At 34.8% G+C, this 21957-nt stretch overlaps 2 protein-coding genes across 4 annotated transcripts in view; one reads left to right on the top strand and one right to left on the bottom strand.

The window, feature by feature from the left end:
• LOC133177137 (uncharacterized) overlaps nt 1-21644 on the top strand; it is a 92871-nt gene extending 71227 nt beyond the window's left edge. Inside the window, exons 1-3 of one of the 2 annotated variants that reach the window (XR_009719608.1) lie at nt 18812-18870; nt 19385-21325; nt 21371-21641. Coding sequence is in view for 1 of the 2 variants with exons in the window: in XM_061312246.1 (XP_061168230.1) it covers nt 20243-21087 (845 nt within the window). In the remaining variant the exon portion in view is untranslated. Of the gene's footprint in view, nt 1-18811; nt 18871-19384 lie in introns of those variants that run through there. The other variant, XM_061312246.1, reaches the window with a different exon arrangement.
• Nucleotides 1-21957, bottom strand: part of LOC133177085 (mitogen-activated protein kinase-binding protein 1-like) — a 67646-nt gene that overhangs the window by 23953 nt on the left and 21736 nt on the right. For both annotated transcript variants that reach the window (XM_061312188.1, XM_061312182.1), the window contains exons 4-19: nt 17695-17787; nt 17120-17236; nt 16512-16607; nt 15995-16162; nt 12899-13059; nt 11245-11320; nt 10893-11006; nt 10419-10565; nt 8512-8578; nt 8274-8388; nt 7896-7987; nt 7090-7286; nt 6039-6160; nt 5441-5800; nt 1856-2024; nt 1091-1214 (exon numbers count right to left, since the gene is read on the bottom strand). In XM_061312188.1, the coding sequence (XP_061168172.1) occupies nt 1091-1214; nt 1856-2024; nt 5441-5800; nt 6039-6160; nt 7090-7286; nt 7896-7987; nt 8274-8388; nt 8512-8578; nt 10419-10565; nt 10893-11006; nt 11245-11320; nt 12899-13059; nt 15995-16162; nt 16512-16607; nt 17120-17236; nt 17695-17787 (2218 nt within the window). The remainder of the gene's footprint in view (nt 1-1090; nt 1215-1855; nt 2025-5440; nt 5801-6038; nt 6161-7089; nt 7287-7895; nt 7988-8273; nt 8389-8511; nt 8579-10418; nt 10566-10892; nt 11007-11244; nt 11321-12898; nt 13060-15994; nt 16163-16511; nt 16608-17119; nt 17237-17694; nt 17788-21957) is intronic.

Here is a 21957-nt window from a genome sequence, read left to right as displayed (position 1 = left end):
CAAAATTACACTAGATTTCTAAGAGTAAGAGTGAAAACTGAAGCCAATCCATGGCCAATGAACCATGATTTCAACACACTAAACTTAACACGGTAGCTTCCAATCAAGTTTCTTCATTTTGGCTTGTACTTCTTCAGAAAATTTTCCAATGATCCCAAACTTTTTTTTCCATATCTTAAACATCTCCCCTTGGAAAAGGATCTGGCCTGTACATTTCAACAAATTTGAAAAATCATTCACCAAAAGTAATGAAAAGTTTATGCACAAAAGACCACAGACAAATAAAACAGAAATAATTTGGATACATCATGAGTGTATAAGATGACCAAAAACTGCTATACTGAGTACAAAATAGATATTTAGAATATATTCTAGAGATGATACTGTCCCTCAGATTTTCACGTTTAGAGAACGTGACCACCACAAACAACCAAGACAAACTAGGTCGGTAGATAATCTCTCTTGGTCTGTCTGTATAATCTCATTCTCCAGAACTCTTTAACTTTGACTCTACTGGAGTAATCGTTAATTTTCAGATTATGTTAGAATAGACCAATTCACACCATTACCTTCTCTGGGAGATTAAATATAATTATTAGGCTAAATAGGATAAGAAAAATAATCATCTCATCAAAGAAATATCACCTGCAGAACCCTGGATTGGGACCATTGTTTTCCTTAGAATCATACATATGTTAACTTTAAAACAGCAGTTTAAATGAAACTCTAATGATTCTTTTCAAGGAAGAATTCAGTTAACAAATTTTGTAGCACATCTCAAAGGAACAAAACAAGTTCAGATTTCAAGTATGTAAGTCATGCCATCAAACATAAAATGTACCAGGTATACTGCATTTTCTTTAAAAGCAATAACATTTTCATTTCAAAGATGCCATAAAACCAAATTTATCAAATTACATAATAGAATACTGTATTCATGTGAGGAATAACTTATTATGTTTTCTGATGTTCACTGTACAAAATATTAAATGTACATGTATCAGGCAGGGGAGAGAAGTGGGGTGGGGGTGGGATGTCACATGAACTTCATCACATGGTATAATATTCTAACACCGATTCCGACACTCACCATCCCGGCCCTCCACAATCTCTAGCTGGCTCAGATCCTCCACACTCTCTATTCTACTCGCCCATCGGCCTCGGGGCAGCGGTTTGCTGTCAGGTTTTTGTTTTGTGTTACTGTTCTCCCCCATCTGAAATTAAAACAGTCAGTTTCTATTAGTAACAGTGCTCTGATTTCTAACATTTCATTGATAAAAGTCAATTTAGGTCATGCTTGAAATCACCGTATAAGCAAAGGTCAAATAACATTTCTTTGACTTTGTCTTAATGCCTAACCCTGACTTAGTTGATCATGTACAACCTTTGGTAAGTTGTTCCACTTTAAAGACTTGTTGGCTTGTCTTCGCCATATTTTTTAGCTTAAATAATGCACTCCCCTAAGGCTTGCCCTAGATAACCTTTTTCACCTAAGTCTTAGCCCAGTTTGCCAATTCTCACTCAGCCTTTGTCCATTTTCATACACTCTGAAATTGACCCAGTCCAACTCACTCAGCCTTTGTCTATTTATATCCATTCTCAACTTAGCCTACTCTATTTTAATACACTCACATTGACCACAATTGGCCCTGTTAGCCTACTCATTAAGCCTTGTCCATTTATATCCACTCTCACCCTGGCCCAGTTGGCTTACTCATTCAGCTTTGGTCTATTTATGTCCACTCTTACCCTGGCCCAGTAAGCCTTCTCATTCAACCCTGGTCCATTTTTATCCACTCTCACCCTAGCCCAGTTAGCCTACTCACTAAGCCTTGGTCTATTTATATACACTCACCTTGACCTTGGCCCAGTTAGGCAGTGGTCCTACACTGTATCTGAAGTCGGGCTGCTCTTCCTCTCTCTGTTTTTGTAATTCCTCCAGAATCTTTGTGGGGGTCTTAATCACCTGCTCATTAGGGAACAATGGGGCTCTTCCAAGGATCTCATCATAACTCTCACGCTTCCTGTAAAATGTAAACATCATATAACTCTCTTGCCTAGGGGTGCAACAATACATCAACTTCACGATACGATACGTATCACGGTATTCAGTTCACGATACGATACGTATCATGATACATGACTTTCAAGTTTTTCATCATATTTTTTAAAACTTGATAGGTTTATATCAAATGTTCATATTTTTTTATAATAACTAAAATATCAGTTTGTTAACTTAATTGGATTGATAGGTAGATCTTTGAGTTATGACAATGTTCTAAACCAATTACGAACATTTACAGGGAACTATGGAAACCTTCCCTCATAATCTTCCTTTTAAATTGGAATGAAAAAGGAAGACATACATTCTTATATTTACGTAGAAAACCAGTTGTCATATTTTTCGTGTTAACACGTTTTAGTCAACAAGACAGCAAATTTTAATCGAAATACATAGATGAGATATCGTGTATTACCACAGAATACGTTTAGATCTAAAGGGTTTATCACTTGTATTAACATCTATTACTTTTGATCACATTAGGAATGAGATAAAGTCCTTCACCGTGTTAAATCTGAGGTCTGGAGATGAGTTTAACTGCCATTAAGGCGTTAACGTCGACCTCATGTTTTGCGCGGAAGCCATTTTGAAATTGTTTGTTTTGTTTGTTTGTATGTTGTTTAACATCCCTCTCGAGAATTTTTCATTCATATGGAGACGCCACCACTTGCCGGTGGAGAGCTGCAAATTTTGTCCTTTACTCGGCACTTACGGCCACTGAGCAGTGAGGGATCTTTTTCGTGCCAGCAACTACTGCAACACGGGACCTCGGTTTATACGGTCTCATCCGAAGGACCGGTCTCCACATCCCACAGTGGGATTCGAACCCACGACGTAAGGAACAGCTCCTTACTCTGCGACTCTAGAGCGAACGCTCTAACCACTGCGCCACGCGGGCGACCATTTTGAAATTGTAAACAAGGAAACAAAACGGATGATTCGGATAATTCTGGACCGATTGAACCGAACCGCGATATCAGTTTGAGGTATCATGAATTGAACCGTCGAAAAATATACCGCGATATACCGTCAAACGGTTTATCGTTGCACTCTTACTCTTGCCTCCTGTACAATGTAAACATCATAAAACTCTCTTGCCACCTGTAAAATGTAAACATCATAACACTCTTGCTTTCTATTAAATGTACACATCTTAACTCTCTCACTTTCTGTAAAATGTAAAACATGTCGACTCATTCATGCAAATTTAGGCAATATTTAATTTATACTATGGAAGAAAAGTAGGGAATAAAAAGACAAATTTGTTAAAATGTTGTAGAAAACATGAGCTTGATTCAAGTGTTCACTTTTTATCCATAAAAAGAAATTGTTACAGATGATTTTAGCGGACAGTGACTACATAATATCTACAATTGAATATTTTTGGGTTCAGTCTTAAATTACCTCTTCATTATTTATATGAAAAATTGAGACAGAGGCATATATGCCCTACAAATTATTTACAAGTACAAAGGTGAAGGTCAAGGTCAACAAAAATCCTGATATCAAAAATACTGCATCTACTAAGCACATTCTCTACACACAAAATTAGCCAGTGACAATTATGACTGGTTACCTATAGCAAAGTTCTATATTTCTTGATAAACTTTTCCAACTTCATAAAAGAATAAATTATAAAGAAGAGGTAAGTCTAATACATGTTTTTTTTTCACTGAGGTAAATCAGTCCTTGACCACTGACTTTGTAAGAAGTAAATTAAAACATTTTAACTCCCTTGTGGATAACCTGTTCATGTTATCATCTATATACACACAAATTTATATGTCTCTAAATAAAACTAGGATGTCAGGGTCAAGGTCCCCCTTACAGGCAGTATACCTCATCTTGATCTACATATGTGTGAAGTTTGATATCATACTTCTGTAGATTCCTTATTTTTCGCGAGTACTTATTATCGCGAAATGGCTCTTGAGCATCACATCGCGAGAACAATAATTTGCGAGTAGATGGTTTATCAAGAGATTTAATATTGATTTCAGCACAATAAAAATAACAAGAGGCCCATGGGCCACATCGCTCACCTGAGCACATTGGCTAGGCAAAAGTACAAATCAGTTCAGTATTGATAAGATTACCGGGGGAGGGGGGGGGGCTTGAATTTTAAACTACCTGATGATGCTTCCATGTCAATATAACAAATGGTTTTGTTGTACTTGAGATTATTTTAAAAAAAATTTCCCATATATTCCTTTGTAAAAATTTGATCCCCCATTGTGGCTCCTCCCTATCCAAGGGGTCATCATTTGAACAAACTTGAATCTACACTACCTGAGGATAATTCCATATAAATATGACTCATCATGGCTTTGCTGTTCTTGAGAGGAAGATTTTTAAAGGTTTTTCCTACAGTATATATTTCTATGTAAAACTTTGATCCTCCATTGTGGTCCCGAACTACCCCCGGGGGTCATGATTTGAACAAACTTGAATCTACACTACCTGAGGATGCTTCCATATAAATATGACTCATCATGGCTTTGCTGTTCTTGAGAAGAAGATTTTTAAAGGTTTTTCCTATATATTTGTATGTAAAACTTTGATCCTCCATTGTGGCCCCGCCCTACCCCCACGGGTCATGATTTGAACAAACTTGAATCTACACTACCTGAGGATGCTTCCATATAAATATGACTCATCATGGCTTTGCTGTTCTTGAGAAGAAGATTTTTAAAGGTTTTTCCTATATATTTCTATGTAAAACTTTGATCCTCCATTGTGGCCCTGCCCTACCCCCGGGGGTCATGATTTGAACAAACTTGAATGTACACTACCTGAGGATGTTTCCACATGAGTTTCATCTTTCTTGGCCCTGTGGTTCTTGAGAAGAAGATTTTTAAAAGATGCTATTAATTTTTCACTAATTCTTTAATATCTCCCCCGTAAAAGAGGGTGTGGCCCTTCATTTAAAAAAACTTGAATCCCCATCAACCAAGGATGCTTTGTGGCAAGTTTGGTTGAAAATGGCCCAGTGGTTCTTGAGAAGAAGTCGAAAATGTGAAAAGTTTACAGACAGACGGACGGACAGACGGACTACAGACAAAATGTGATCAGAAAAGCTCACTTGAGCTTTCAGCTCAGGTGAGCTAAAAAGGAGTTATTTTATTTTCGTGGGTGGTGCTTCTCGCGAAATTACGCGATAATTAATTCCTCACGTATATTTAGGAATCTACAGTATAGACAGGTCACAACACCTAAGATAAATTGTTGAAGCTGGTGGTCCAGAACATCACCAGTTCAGAAGCCTTTTAAAATCATAATCCAGCCAAAACAACAAAAAAAAATTTCCAAGAGTCTTCAATGAGTAACAACACAATATTTCAATCTCAGTATCCCTACTAATCAATACCACTGACCCACCTGTTGATTTCCCCATTGATGGCCTCAAAGGGAAGTCTCCCCATCTCCTCCAGACGGCCTCGCATTGACTCGGTCAGTTCAGGGGGTAGTCTCCAGACAAAGATACAACCATCGCTGGATACGGAGACCAAACGCTTCAGGTCAGGCATAAACTTCACCCCGGTAGCCAGCTCCGAGTGACCAAACATTGTAGCCAACAGGTCCCCAGTCTTAAAGTCCAACAGACACAGACTTTTGTCCGTACAGCTGGTGACTGCGTACTGACCGGAGGGGTCTAACTGAAGCTTTAACAACACCCCGTTGTCCCCCACTGCTCCTTTGTAACACTGCTTCTGTTTGGCTGTTTTAATGTTGTAGATTCTGTACAAAATACATACAGTTTACACATCATAGAAATTTTGTTTTGTCTCCTCTGTCAAACTTGCAAATTAGGAATAGAACAATTAGAAGGCTTCAAGTTAACCAAGAATTCATGACTATCTCATTGAATAATGGTATACATATTTAAGATTGGGACTGTCCATAAAGTGGATCATAGTAGCCCTGCTGGAGTTACTTCCCTTGACTATATTATTTCTAGCCATATTACGGCTATTACCTGATGTTTCGGTCTTGGCAAGCAGTTGCCATAAATCTTTCTGTGGGTTCGATGTCCATGTCATACAAACTGTTGGTCCCTACTACATGTTGACTTGCAAGAACAAACTGGAATGTTGGAGTCTGCAAATAAAGAAATGTAAAACAGAAGAAATGATAAATTAAACAAGTACTCATACTATGGTAAATTCAAGGACCTTTTATCTCTCAAAAAACTCCATACAGCAAAATTTGCATAGTAATCGTACATGTATCTTTAGTTTCTCTAGGTAATATTTTTGATACTGAAGAATGCAATTTTAACTATGTTTATTCATGTACTTTATTGATTTATATTGAATATTCGATTACAAATTAGGAATGATGTCATTGTGGTCTACAGATCCTACATGGCATCCCATAATTTACACATTCAACCGTCATATTATTTCTTTCTCTGTTAATATAATTTATAAAGCATATCTTTATCATTTTTGAAGAGGTAAGGCTACTTTTTTTTTTAAACAACTTTAATAAAAAAAATGTCTGAACACTATCCAGAAACTTTTGTTTTCATTTTTTTCATTTTAATGCTTTGGTTTTCGGATAAATTTTCCCTTAATCTTCAATTTCTGTAATGCCTGCAGCTAGCAATATAATTTCTGTATGTATCGGTGATATTACTGTCCATAACTTTCATCAGTTAAATAACTAAAAATTGTCTTGGCTTTCTTTTCAGTTGGCGCCATTAAAAAAACTAATTACAAACATTAAATTAGATCTTGAACAAATGCACCTGTGGAGCTCAGCTGCAGGAACTGAAAATTTCTTGTGTAACATTTGGCACATAGAAGGCTTTCAAGTGAGGCAACTTAAAAAGTACTGTATAATCCCCCCCCCCCCCCCAAAAAAAAAACACATTCTAGATTTACCTTTATCTGTGTTTTTGGCTGTAGGTATATTTTTCATGAAGTTCACTAGCTCACTTTCTGAAATAAGCTTATTTGACAGGTCTGTGTAATTAACACACCAATAATATTCACTAATCTAAAGATTATTCCTTAAGTATTTACCGTTTGAGCATTACGGAAGAGAACAGATTTGTCGGCACTGGAACTGAGCATCTTTATTTGTTCGTCATTCTCTGTGAACTTGATGGCAGTAACAGAGCTGGAATGGTCATCAAGGGTCTGAAGTAAACCGTATCCCTGCTCCACGTCAAAGACGTGTATCAAACGGTCCCTACTGGCAGACGCCAATAGCTGTGGACCTAAGAAAAGAAACAAATTTATCAGTATCAAATGGTCCCTACTGGCAGAGGTCAATAGCTGTGGACCTGAGAAAAGAAACAAGTTTATCAGTATCAAACGGTCCCTACTGGCAGAGGCCAATAGCTGAGGACCTGAGAAAAGAAACAAGTTTATCAGTATCAAATGGTCCCTACTGGCAGAGGCCTATAGCTGAGAACCTGAGAAAAGAAACAAGTTTATCAGTATCAAATGGTCCCTACTGGCAGACGCCAACAGCTGCGGACCTGAGAATAGAAATAAGATTATCAGTATCAAACCATCCCTACTGGCATAGGCAATAGCTGGGGACCTAATAACAGAAACAAGGTTATCCGAATCTGCAGTATAATTAGATACAAATCAACTTAATTATTGTCATAATAATTGGTACCTTCTTATAAAGTTTTTTACTTTGCTTATTGGAAAGGCCAAAGAAGTTACTATTACTTAGAAAGTAAATTGTAATTTTCACTTTCTCCTATTGTCTTATTGGTTCCTTAAACTGAAAGTCAGTTTTTATTAAAAGCAAAGTCTTACAAACTTTCACTTGAATTACTTGCTTTTTCCCTTCATTCCAGCTTTATAATTACCTGTTTTAAGATATGAGTATTGAACACATAAAACTTCCTGGTCGTGAGCCTCTATCTTCATCAGCTCGTGCATGTTCATCAAATCATGAACCCTGACAAAAAATAAATTACACACTCTTACAACAGAATAATACAGGCCTGACAAACTACTTTAATTTCTTTTTTATGCTGAGAGATGCAGAACACTGAATATATCATGATATCATGGATTTTTTTCTGCTATTCAAATGTTACATAAATTGAAGGAAACAGGCTTTAAATTTTCTTTTCTGAAATTTTTAATCTTGGTAAAATTTGGCTGACAATATGATGTATTAACTCCCTTTTGTCTAAAATTTTAAAGTTCAATGATGACTGAATTAAGCCAGATAATTTTACCTAACATTTCCTATCCTGTCTCCAGAGGCCAGATGTCGTCCGTCAGGACTTATCCCAATCGACCGAATTCCGTTTTTCCCATCATAATTTGTGTCAGTTTTATCTGTGCCCCCAGCTGTATCATAAAACACGAGCATTAAGAAAATATATGGAAAGAAGCAATCTTATAAATCATTATGATTTATTTATGTACACAAAATCTAATCCATAGCACCATTCCTACTTTCTGGAGACAGACCTGGATTGTAATTGACGTCCTTCAGGAAGGTCAGCGTTGGATCCACATAAACCACCTTCAGTAATTCCTGCATAATAAAATATAATTCATCTACTGAATTGTACATTTAATTTTAGGGGTGGGACGATACAGAGCTTGCCATACGATACATATCTTGATACATGTAATACGATACAATACACATCTTGATGTTATAGTTAATCAGAAAATAATAGTAATAGTATTTCTTGACAATAAATCAACAAATTTTTTTTAGATCAAACCAAATGTGCTTTGAATTTAATACTTGTAGTTCATCAATATCATTGATTAAAAATTCATCAAAAACAATATTACCGGTACAGGAACGCCAAAAATTTATAAACAGGTTGATTTACAAAATAATTGACCCATTATTGGTTCCATGTATCAAATTCTTTTCATGAAAGTTAGAGAATTCACGCTGTCTTTGTTCAGAGTTGCCCTCTGGGTATTCTCTTTAGAGAAGTGGAATGGTGAAAAAGACCCTTTCTCTTAAAAGAATACCTAGAGGATTGATACTCTGTGACCGCGCTCTCAGATGTCTGGGACATAATTCGGCGGTGCACGTTCATTGGGGAATTTAGCTCAAGGGTTTGGGGAATGTTAGGAAGCACATAAGTCCAAATTTGTAGGGTAACAATGACAGTTTATTAAAGTAACCGTGAATTCCAAACAACATAAAAACATAAAGATGCAAGTCCAAGTCCTAACTAAAATTTAGATAAAGCTGGCCTAAATAGAAATAGAATCTTAAAAGTTTCTTAGTCTAATTCCTACATGGTTCTTAATTAACACATCAACTCACTAGCTCTGTCACTCTAGATCTCCCTTAACTCTCTGTATTCTCAAATATATATTATTAACTAATTGTAAGAAATTACTCAATGTAAATATAGCCAAAGGGCAAAACTTGTCAACTAAGTAATCTGAACAATGGAATACTCAAGTGTCATCCTTTGATGTCAGGAAGTCAAAGAAGATTTATTTAATTAATCTAACACCTAATCAGTGACCATTGCCATCAGGCAGTATGAGTGTAAATGATTTACAATTGCTAAGAAAGCACTAAATATTTCTGGGGATTAAGAATTAGCCAGATGTAAAATGTGTTGGTTTAATTTCATTACTTGTGAACAAATAACTTAGGATATCAAGAATTTATCAAAGTAAATGAATTTTATGAATGATATTAAAATTATAAGTAAAATTATTATCTATATTAAAATAAGTATCAAAAGTGAAATGGGAGCCATTTCACTGGTGATATTGTCAATATCCCCAGCTGTGGAAAGGATACTTTAAATTTCTGATCTGTATATAACATGCTTTACAGACTGCTTGACTTCTCACTTTTCTCGTTTTGTTTTCCAAGGTGGCTATGAAGCTAAAACATTTCTATCTCTATGACTCATTAGTGCAAGGCACGATTTCAATATTACCGTTATCTTCTGCTTCGTTACAAGTCGCATTTTTTTACTTTCGTTTTCAATTTTTTGATGTCCTTCATGTATCATTTCGTACCAATATTTCAGATTGAGTATCGTAAACCATATCTTAGCTGGAAATATCGGTATGTATCGTAGTATCGGTATATCATCCCACCTCTATTTATTTGTCATTTTTCCCCCTTGCGATATTCATTTGGGTTACTTAACTTTCCAAGTCAAAATGGCTCTTACGTCTAGTTGTCATTTATGAAGGAAAAAATTAAGAGAATGTAAATATAAGCATTGATTCTGAATTCTTAAAATTTTGGATGTCGTCGGTTGCATAACAGCACCTGTTCGAGCCAAAAAATTATTATACCACTCTAACGCATTGTATTCAATTTGTTAGTAATGTGCTGTTCAAAAATAAGAAATCAATGTTTAAATAAATGCACTTACATTAGAGTAGACATTCCGCTTACTACTCTCAGTTTCCACCATGTGTGGATCCAGATTCCAGATCCTAATCGTGTCGTCTGAGGAACACGTCATAAACGAAGCAGAGGGCAATACAGGTCGTACGTCTTCTGTCGTCGCAGGGTTCACCTTCAAAAGCAAAAATATGAATGACATGTAAATTCTTTAATCAAATTTTAACTTTGAGTGTTCTTTACATGATACTGACATCAGTGTCATTCAGCACTGAGGACATTCGGAATAGCTGAATGAACAATCTAAGATGTTCTCTCTCAAATATCATTCATTGGTAGACATGCTGATACACCAAGAAACAGCAAGACAGACAGACAGCAACCTCTAGCCCCAAGAAACAGAGGATAGACAGACAGACAGACACTGACCACTAGCCCCCAGAGATAGACAGCTAGACAGACACAGACAGACAGACTAAAAGACAGACATACAGACACTGACCTCTAGCCCCCAGATACAACTGCTGTGGTAGAGGAAGGACCAGGACTTGCCCACTTTCCTTACGTCATGAACGTCCCATACATACAGACTATGGTCATTGTATACACAAGTCACCTAAAAACAAAGAAAAAAAGCATCAAGACTTGACAAAGAAAAACTCAGGTGTGTTTTTTTTTGTAAAGTAATGAACATTTTTCTTTATCTGATTTTATTTGAATAAAGTACAGTCTAAGGGTGTTACCATCTATTTCCAAGAATTTTTTCTCAATATCCTTTATCAAAATAAAACCTAGAGGCATTCATGGAGCAAATGATAATTATACCTATATTTGTAAACATAAGATAGCCAAACCTTTTTATGAGCATCATCATAACTAACTGCAATAGTGTCTGGAAACTTAGCATCCTCTGTCTGAGAAATTAGCTGACTACAATAAAACAGAAGTTAATTGTTCAAGTTTGATTCTGTTGCTCTTATGAAGTAAAATAACTTCTAATGACGCATGTGAGTTAAGACTAGGTACAGTGCAGGAAACTAATTTTGTTACAGCATCGATGCTGATTTGAATGCTTCCTTTGCTTGCTGATTTGAATGCTTCCTTTGCTTGCTGATTTAATGCTAGTAATCCTTATCCTGATGCTGTTTTGTAATTAGGTCAATGCTACCGGAAGTAGCATCATGCTACCGGAAGAAGATAATGAATTTCAGCATTGCCGTTTAAAGCTATAAAAGTGCCTTTTACAATTATTTGATCATAATATCTCACTATGTATCAATAATGTGAATACTTTAACCAATATTCTTTCTTTCTTTTTTAATTTTTTACTGAATTAAAACTCATTGATTTTCTGATGCTAGTAGGATAATGCTGATTTTATGTAGGTCAATGCTGGTTTTATCCTTTGCTTGCTGATGCTGATCCTGGTAATGCTGTTTTTTAAATGCTGATCCTGATGCTAGCTCGATCCTGATGCTACTAATGCTTATGCTGATGCTGGTTTATGTAACAAAATTAGTTCCCTGCACTGTATAGGCGGTTCTATGCAAATGAGCTCATAAAAATGCACAAGAGGTAAATTTGTTATTCAGAGAAAGTTTCGATTTATTTTCTTATGCATACTTAGTACCCATTGATATGTTATAGCCTGTACACATTTTGACGTCATATTATGACGTCATTGTTCTTACCCAATGGAGATAATAAAATCTATTAGAAAAAAAATTCGGCGCAAGGGATTACCCTATTTAATTTTACAAAAATATTGTATAATGCTAAGAAGAATATTCTATAGATTAATAATTCTGCTGCACAAATCCTAGGCATTTTCTCATTTGATCGGAATTTAAGGAAACTTGTACCGGACTGTACATTTTTACCCTGATTCAACTTAAAACGTTACAAATAGAAATTATACAACTGAGCTGTTGATATTTATGCAGCAATTCCAGCAATTTTTAGAATATTTTGCTTCTAAATATACCTTGTTTCAGTTAAATAAAATAGAGCATGCCCTTGTGTCAAAGCATTTTTGTTGATGTCCATTATAACCTTGTGTAGTAAAGAACAATGATGTCATAATATGACGTCATAATGTGTACTGGCTATCTCATGTCGTGGGTACCAAGTATGTATTAGACAATAAGTTTTAACTTTCTCTGTATAATAGATATAGTTCTTAGGCTTTTTAATTAGTTTATTTGCATAGAAATGCCTATACCTAGCCTTAACTCATCTGTCGAGACATGAATTTGTGGACATCATGAGGCAGTGACCTTTTTTATTCTATTATTATTAACCTGCTTATAATGAGCTCATTATCTAAGAAAAAATACTATAAAAGTCCTTTCTTTTAAAAAAGCTTTATTTTTTACAAATTTCTAAGAATCAGAAAAAGAATGAGAGCCACTTTGAAGAAATTTTAAAGTATGAGAATTATGTCACCAAAAATTAGTTCAAAATCCTAAAAATTTCCCCAATATCATAGTTTCACTACATGAATCTTACCTGGGACTCAGAGCTGATGCTACATCTACCCCAAGCTGATGGGGGCGGGGCATGGTACCCACATAATTCAGATTGACAGCATCGAAAATCCTGACCACACCGTTAGCACAACCAATAAATATATGATCTTCTCCAGCCGACACACAGGTGGCGTTGGTGGTCTGTAAAAAAGGGAGATTACTCCAGATTGTATGAAAACCCAGATATTGCCAAAAAATAGTCATCTCCAGTACAACCAAAATGTGCAGAATGGTAATTTTCAAAACTGCAGCAATGTTTCCCTACATGGTACTATCCAGCAAATTGTGACACTGAAAAAGTCATACTGGCCCCAAAAGAGTGCTTACAGGGGTAACTTAAACCTTCTAAATAATGCCTTAAAATCTGGGTTTTTTTTTTCAGTTAATTAATTGTGGAGCTAATTTGAAGTACTTGTATTTAATGTGATGTTAATTTGTTTACTGTATTTTTTTACCTCACTGCATAAAAGTTTTTCAAGTGAATATAAAGTCTTTCATTAGAATATTTATACAAGTCACAGAATCACACTCGTGAAATGGACCTAGCAATATCTTGACTTTTTGACCAAATGACAAGAAGACATGTAGGAGTCTATTTCTTGCCATCTTTACTTATATACTTAATATGAAGTTAAAAGATATTCGAGTTATTGTTTGTCCCACAGGAACAGGCAGAAGGAGGCCTCAGTAATTTCTACAGATGGATGCCTCAGTAATTTCTACAGATGGAGGCCTCGATCAGTAATTTCTACAGATTCTCCAAATTTTTGTGCAGGAGCCCCAATTCTAAAACTGCTCAAATTAAAAACAACAACAACCAAATCCAAACCATCCTATGACAATAAATAAAACACCAAACCACTACAGAAGTTAGTACCAGCGTGAAGATAACACAGTACTCACATGCATGTTACTTTCAGCAATTCTCTTCAGAAAATACAATGTGTTTGTAACATATACAACTTTAACAATATCACCAAAATATTCTGATCAATTATACACTCATGTAATTAAAAAATATTCTGATCAATTATACACTCATGTAATTAAAAAATATTCTCATAAAATTCTGCATTTAATAATTTATTGAAAACATTTGTATGAATAGTCACCTAATAATAGAAGGCATATCAGTCCCAAACAGGCTTTGGCAACAATTTTATCCAAGGACATTTAATTAACATGATTTACTCAGAAAACATTAATTTGTTGCACTAAATATTTTGTAGTAATTGTTAAAGCAATATTTATAGGTTATTAAGTGAATATTTAAGAAATGAGGTATCATTTTTAAACATCTATTGGGATATAAATACGGGTTGGTCACGAGATCAAATTCCATAAAACCCAAAGGGCTTTATGATAAATTTGATCTCGTACCAACCCGTATTTACATGTATATCCCTATGGATGTTTAAAAATGATACCTTAATTATTACTTATATTTACATTTGTGACTTATTCATATTTTATATTTGCCTAATTATAATTTTTAACGTGAAGTGTTTAATTTTTCAAACTCAATGGCACTTGTTTAATCCATTGATTGCACGTCGGCCCTTTATGATGTCACTGAGAAATTACGTTGAACGTTTATGACGTGAGGAACCCGTGTTTACACGGATATAGGTACACATTGCTTTCAATAGTGTTATATAAATGTTTAGCATAAGCAAATGTAACTATAAGAAGATAAGGTCTCAGTCCAGTAAAGCTGACCAGCTCACATCTGTTCAAAGACCAGAATATTTCTAAACATGCCATCAGTAACCTCTTTATTACACAATTAACGTCTGTGCTTTTTTTTTTTTAAATAAATAAAAATATAATTTGTCTAAATTTTTGGTCATAATTAATCTGTACAACATTAATAACTGCCTGTACTGCGGAATTTGTTACATTACTTATATACTGAAACACAAAAGAAATGCAACAAGCAGTAATCTACCAATATTTGAATTTTTTATCTAATGATTTGAAAACATCAGAGATTTGATAAAATGTTAAATGATTATCTTGTAACTTTAGAAAGTAACACATGACTGTTAAAACACCCCTACCCCGACCATTCAATTACAGCGTGCAAGACTGCCATGCACGTTGCAGCTTGATTTCTACGATGCTATAGGTTCATCAATTTCGAGATCTGAACGAAAGAAATATTCTTTGCCATTTTTAATGCCTGTTTTTCAGATGATGAGGTCGAATTTCCTCTAGCCAAGCACAGTGTAGTAACCCTTGGACTTCCGGTCCAAGGACTGTCATTCAGGCTAATGATACGTAAGAGCCTCTTGAGGCATGATGTGCATCATACTTGCATCTGCAACTCTCCATCACCTTTATTTTGAGATTTTCCGGCTAGAGCAATGGAAATGCGTACTTAAGTCATTTTCAGGAAGCACTGGCCTCGCTTACGGAACAGAAAGGAGAATTTTTTTTCCAGAACATTGCTGCATTACTTATGATGAACAGATACAAATCCTTAAAACCTCATATTATTACCAAATGTTTTGTTAAACATGCAATTTTTGATATCTGTTAAGCAGTTTCAAACTTAACTTCTGGTAATGGTATGAAAATCGTTCAAATGTTAAATTACCGATATTTACAAAGTTGGAAGATGTCCTTACTTTTAAGATACAAAATTATATCCTATATGTAATATTTCCCCCTAAAATAAGATGTTGCGTTTCTTTTGCATTTCAGTATGTTTGTGTGTGATGTCATTAAGAATGGAGAGACAGAAAACAAGTATATCTATTGTGACATCACAAACACCAGATCAGTCTCCAGGCATTTAACAGTCTGGGCTGATATAGAATTTATATTTATATAATCTATTGAGAAATACATAAAAATATGTAATAATCCTTGTTAGCACATACATAATAGATAGTGCCCCTAGTATTTGCCTCATAAGGGTATAAACCTTATGAATACTGAAGCATTTCTGTAAGATTTATGGATCTTCCTTTTTCATAAACAGAGACTTATTCCTCTATATTTTATATATAGAGTGACCTCCCCAAATTTTATTCCCCTTTTATCCCCCTCCCTGAACTACAATGTAACTTACTCTTAGCTCCACCCACTTGTCCAGCTGTCGTTTGTCGTTGAACTGACACAGTAAGCCAGTTTGTGTAATGGCATACACGGCTTGTCCACAAGCTACATCACAGAAATAATTGTTTTTGTGGTCTCCTAGGATACCATTTCTCCCCTGCAGTGGCACTGTCTCATTTATCTACAGAGAAATAATTCTATCACCCAACATTCATAATCCTGCATATTTTCTGTAAATATTGTCCTTTTTGTTTTCTCTGCACATTTCATTTTCGATGTTGGAAAATCAGAATTTGTTCTGTTCTTCTCATTCAATTATTCTCTTACAATTATAATTTCTACTGACTCAGAAGCAAATATTCTTCCAAAAATATAGTAGATTCTGCTGTTTTTCATAATTTTTTTAAATTTTCAACATGTTCAAGTCTTACATGTACTGTCCATAAACTAATATCTCAGACTGATTAAAAAGACTCTTCTATTACGAAAACTTTTAAACAAATGCTGTATACAGCTTATATTTTCTTTACCCTGGATTTACTGCTCTCCAAATACCAAAACTTTACATGTCGGTTACCAACAGTCACAAACAAGGAACCATCTTTAGAGAAAGCAATGGAATTCACCTATTAAAAGATAAAATGCAGCATATATTATATCACATATGTCATCTGCTGATCATAAAAAAACTGTACCATATATGATACTGTGAACCAACTTTAATTCGTGTGCGAGAAATATTCGTGAGTTTCTCGACCTACTTTAACTCACGAAAATTAATCGCCGCAAACCATTTATTTTGCTTTGTATTTGTAGAGAATGTTTCCTCAGTCGCGAAAATTGATCGTCGCAGATTTATTTCAAACTGATGAATCGCAAATAAAAGTTGACTCGAATTGTAGTTGGTTTGCAGTATAGAAAATTTTATCCACCCTTGTGAAAACAAATTTTTCTACATAGAGATATGATTTATAACTACTTCTCGCTGGAGTTAATCTTACATGCAATACACTATAACTAATTTTTTTTATAAAATTATTTTCATTTATTTAATGGGATAATCAACTGTCTCCCCTTGCTTTTGCCTTCATTGGATAATTAATCTGTGTACTGATTGGCTGAAATGATCACGACTTACCTTGCTGCTGATTTTATTGGATGCCACTTTTGTCCCCGTTTTCCAGTTCCATACATTGACCATCATGTCATGTTGTGACCCAATAGACACCAGATATTTCAGGGAGGGGGAGAATTTCTACAACACAAAACTTAAAACTTTTTAAAGGTGTAAATTACTTTGTAAACTAAGCAGAGCTGCCAACATTATAAAATGATAAATCTTACAGTAAGGGTGCAGGAACTTCGTAGGACACCATCAACTGGTGATTTTTTTATTTTTTTATTTTGGTGAATGGATGTTTTGTATATGAATTTTTCCTTTTTTTTTTGACTTACTTTCAATTCACTTTAATCTTGGACTTAAACATAATGTGCATCAAATATCTTAAAATTTAGATATGGGTTAATTGTTTAATATATTTACATTAAAAAAATTTTAACTGTTCATTTTGCATAGATTACATATAAACATCAAATGATTATTTATTCCAAGACAATCTTTTGAAGAACAAAGCAGTGAAATGATGGGGATAGATTTTGAGATTTAGGCATAATTTTTTTAGATGCAATAAAATTATCCAGTCATTTACTTACAACACAAACAATTCCAAACTTATGTCCATGGAATTCAGCCACCTGTGTTTTCTCGGCCACATCCCAGACTCGCACGGCTGGCTGGTGACCACTCTGCAATAGAAAAGAGAATCGGTGAAACTTATAAGTCAGTGGTTCACTATTCTTCAAGCATGATTGGATCCCATGGATGACTATTGGTAACTTATTCCAGATATAGACTCCTCAATGATAATAGGAGACAATATAAGCCCAAAGAACATATATCTTACTTTTCTCACGTAAACATGACCCCGTGGAAGAAACTTCAGGTTCTTGCATTCTGTTCTTATATTCAATTATATATACATGTTCGCTGAGAAAATTAACTGATACGTCTAGTTAATTAAACTTTTTAGCTACAGCATACCTAAAATTGCTATAATTTATAGAAATTTGGAAATAAAAAGTTGTGAAGAAAAATAAAATGATTTTATGTACATTGCAAAATTAGAAGTGTATCTCTCAGTAACTACTGAAAGGTATTAAAAAAAGTTTTGCAATCATGGTAATTCCTTTATTATAGTCATAATTATGAACATGATGAAGAAGGAATTTGTGGTGCAATTAATTTTTTTCAGGACAATTTCAATAAAATAGTCTTATTAAATGTAAAATATCATATATGTACTATGTACAATATAATAAATACATAGGCGTCGGAACCGGAGGAATGGGGTGGGGCTTAGTCCCCAAACGTTTTTTTGTTGGTTTAGCCCCCCCCCCCCCCCCCTTTTCAATTTGCTTCCAATAACTTCCAATCACAATCACCTATGAACTATGGACTTCGATTTTTTTTGTGTGCTTAAGTACTGAACTATTTATCTTTATACACACTTAATTCATTCAACTTAAAATCATGAAAATGGGATAAACTCCTGTTTCAAACTTGCCAAAATATATTTGGTCCCAAGTTCTACAGAGTTCCTTGTATAAAGTTTCAACTGTATTTCAGCTCTGTGTGTTAGAAATTTTTGTGCTTTAGTGGCAAAATTCCTCCCCTCTTATCTGGAAGAATGCTGAAATTTAAATAACTTAGATTTTGAACCAGGAAGTATAAAGCACCTGACAGGTAGATAACTGGCTAGTCACATGATCAGAGTAAACAGAAAGAGGCCGTGCACTGGGCGGTCGCCATTATTGTCTCCTAAAAAGCAGGTAGGTTTATTCCTTAAGAATATATATATTTTCTAATTTTTCAAAATGACAACAAATCAGATTTTTTTTTTTCAAATACATTCTTTCATCATTGGAATGAAATTTCACTATTTTTGTAAGCATTTCTTTATTAAGAATTTCTTTCTCAGTGGCTTGTCCTGTTTACATACACTTACATACATTTTACATATCTGTAGTTGGTCATTTTAACTTCTTCAATTATTCTATGATTTTCACAGCCATTTTTTGGCTTATCAAAATAAGAACAAATTACACTAGTCATATTAACTCTACAGCAGAAAATCTTGGAAGATTGTTTCCCATTCTGATTCAGTTTTAAAATGAACTCCTGTGCTTAACCTTTGAAAAACTGACAAGGATTAATTCATCATAGGAACCAGCCTTATATATTCAACTGTTAATTTTAGGTATGAAATATATTTCTGTAACATTTTTGTTTTATCTCCTATTTTATTTGTCAATAAATATTCACAAGGATTTTTGTATATTCAAGAGATAAAACGTCTAATCATGGACCCCCGTACCAGTGCCCAGGACGTGATGCGATGTGACCTGTGTGAGACCGCTGTGGTACAGATGCACTGTGATACATGTCTTGTCAACCTTTGTAAGGCCTGTGTGGGAGAACACATGATATCTGATGAATCCAAGAAACACGAAATTGTCAAATTTCAGTCCAGAAAATCCACTCCCCTCTACCCTGGGTGTAAAACTCATAGCAAAGAGAGATGTGAAATGTACTGCAATCAATGTGACATTTCTGTTTGCAACATTTGCATTGCATCTGATCAACATATAGGTCATAAATTTTCAACAATTTTGCAAATTCTGGATGAAAAAAAGAACAAAATAATCAAAGAACATACCGAATTGAAAGATACAATTTATCCAACCTACCAGGACATTGCCTCTGATGTACAAATAAGAATGAGTCAGTTAGAAAAGGAATATGGAGATCTCTCAACAGCCATAACAAAACATGGAGAGGACTGGCACAGAGAAATTGACAAACTTGTCAAAAAACTTAAAACTGAAGTTGATGAGATGAAAAACACACAGTTACAAACTCTACAGAAACATCTGGATGAAATAAACAAGAAAATGTCTGACATCAAGGATGAAATCAATGCAGTTGATGTCACCATAGACTCTAATGACTTGTCAATACTGTTCAGTGCTAAATTCAATGTAGACAGATACAAAAAGCTTCCACAAAAAATTGTGCCATCTATGCCTAAATTCATGCCTGGAAAAATTCAAGAAAAAGAACTTCATAAAATGTTTGGTATGTTAGCACTAAGTTCTCACACTTCAGATGAACATCGTTACAGTATGAAGATATCACCATTAGAAGCTGGATCCTCTCCTCCAGTCAAACAGCTGCTTGATGAACCAGAGACTGTCACCACCATAGACACTGGGTATAAAGATTACCTTTACAGTGTGGCCTGTCTGAGTGATGAAGAAATCTGGACAAGAGGAGATGACAACATCATGAAACTCTACAGCATCAATCAGGGATCACTACTCAAGTCAATCACAACCAAGTCAGGGAACATACCAATAGACATAGCAGTGACAGAAAGTGGAGATCTAGTTTATACTGATTGTGATGATAGAACTGTGAACACTGTGAAGAATGAGAAGACAGAGGAGGTGATTAGACTACAGAACTGGAAACCTCTCAGTGTCTGTTGTACCTCCTCTGGTGACCTCCTGGTTATCATGTACAGTGATAATTACAAACAAACAAAAGTTGTCCGTTACTCTGGCTCCACAGAGAAACAAACCATTCAGTTTGATGATAAAGGTAAACCTCTCTATTCATCTGGTCGTTATAACAGATACATAACTGAGAACAGGAACCTGGATATCTGTGTGTCTGACTATGGAGCTAGCGCAGTAGTGGTGGTCAATCAGGCCGGGAAACTGAGATTCAGGTACACTGGACATACTCCTGCTCCTAAGAACGAACCATTCAGTCCACGAGGAATCACCACAGACAGTCAGAGTCACATCCTTACAGCTGATATTAACAATGACTATGTCCACATCATAGACCAGGATGGACAGTTCCTCCGTTACATAGACTGTGGACTGAGTTATCCCTGGGGACTGTGTACAGATACAAATGACAATCTGTTTGTTGCTCAATGTGGAAACAGACAAGTGAAAAAAATTAAATACCTGCAGTGATGATACTGTATTGTATAGCATGGTATAGTCTAGTGAAATAAGGATAATTCATATGATTCTACATTCACAGGAGATTAGTTATACATGTAGGTAGTCATATTCCTTGTCTTGTCAAAGCTGAATATATCAAATGATGAATTTATTAACGTGTGTTTGATATTAATGTAACATATTTTTTCCAAAGACTATGTCCTAATGTAACCTACTCTGATACAGCATCAGGAAAGTTTGCTGATATGTAGCTATAGATAAATATGTCCAGGAATACTACAGCTTTATGTAGTATGATAAATATAAATATGTCCAGGAATACTACAGGTTTATGTGTGCTAAATCATTTGAGATACATTGTAACTTTTTCTACTAACCTCTCCCAAAGATTGCATACTTCACCCACAAAACATCCCTATTATCACAATGTTCCAAATTATGATAATCTTCAACACTTTTCAATTAAACAAAATAAAATCATCAACATTGTTTTTTACTTTTATAATATATGTAATTCATCAAATGATAAAGATCAGAGCAGCCCTGGGTTATTATCTATTTGTAGACATTGACAAGTCATGCTTTCTGGCAATAAATATACTAGTGTAAGTGTACTCTAAGTTAAAGATGTATGCTACATACACCAAAAATTTATTTACTGGATCTTTAAAACACATCTTGTGTAAAAATTGGTTTAATTGTGTTATTTGCAAGTAAGATGCTTTTATTAGAGTTTAAAATTTTTTGTTAATCAACATGTTAATAAATGCACAATATAAATATCTTTAAAAAAAAAAATGTCAAGAAAAGTCAGATACCGGTAGACATTTGATTTTTTTTAAATAAAGAAATACGAATATAATTTTTACATTTTCTCTG

The sequence above is a fragment of the Saccostrea echinata genome, unplaced genomic scaffold (genome assembly GCF_033153115.1).
Source record: "Saccostrea echinata isolate AGI-Se365-2 ecotype Australia unplaced genomic scaffold, CSIRO_AGI_Sech_v1 ptg000002l, whole genome shotgun sequence".
Classification (NCBI taxonomy): Eukaryota; Metazoa; Mollusca; class Bivalvia; order Ostreida; family Ostreidae; genus Saccostrea; species Saccostrea echinata.
This window is presented reverse-complemented; position numbering and strand designations above follow the sequence as displayed.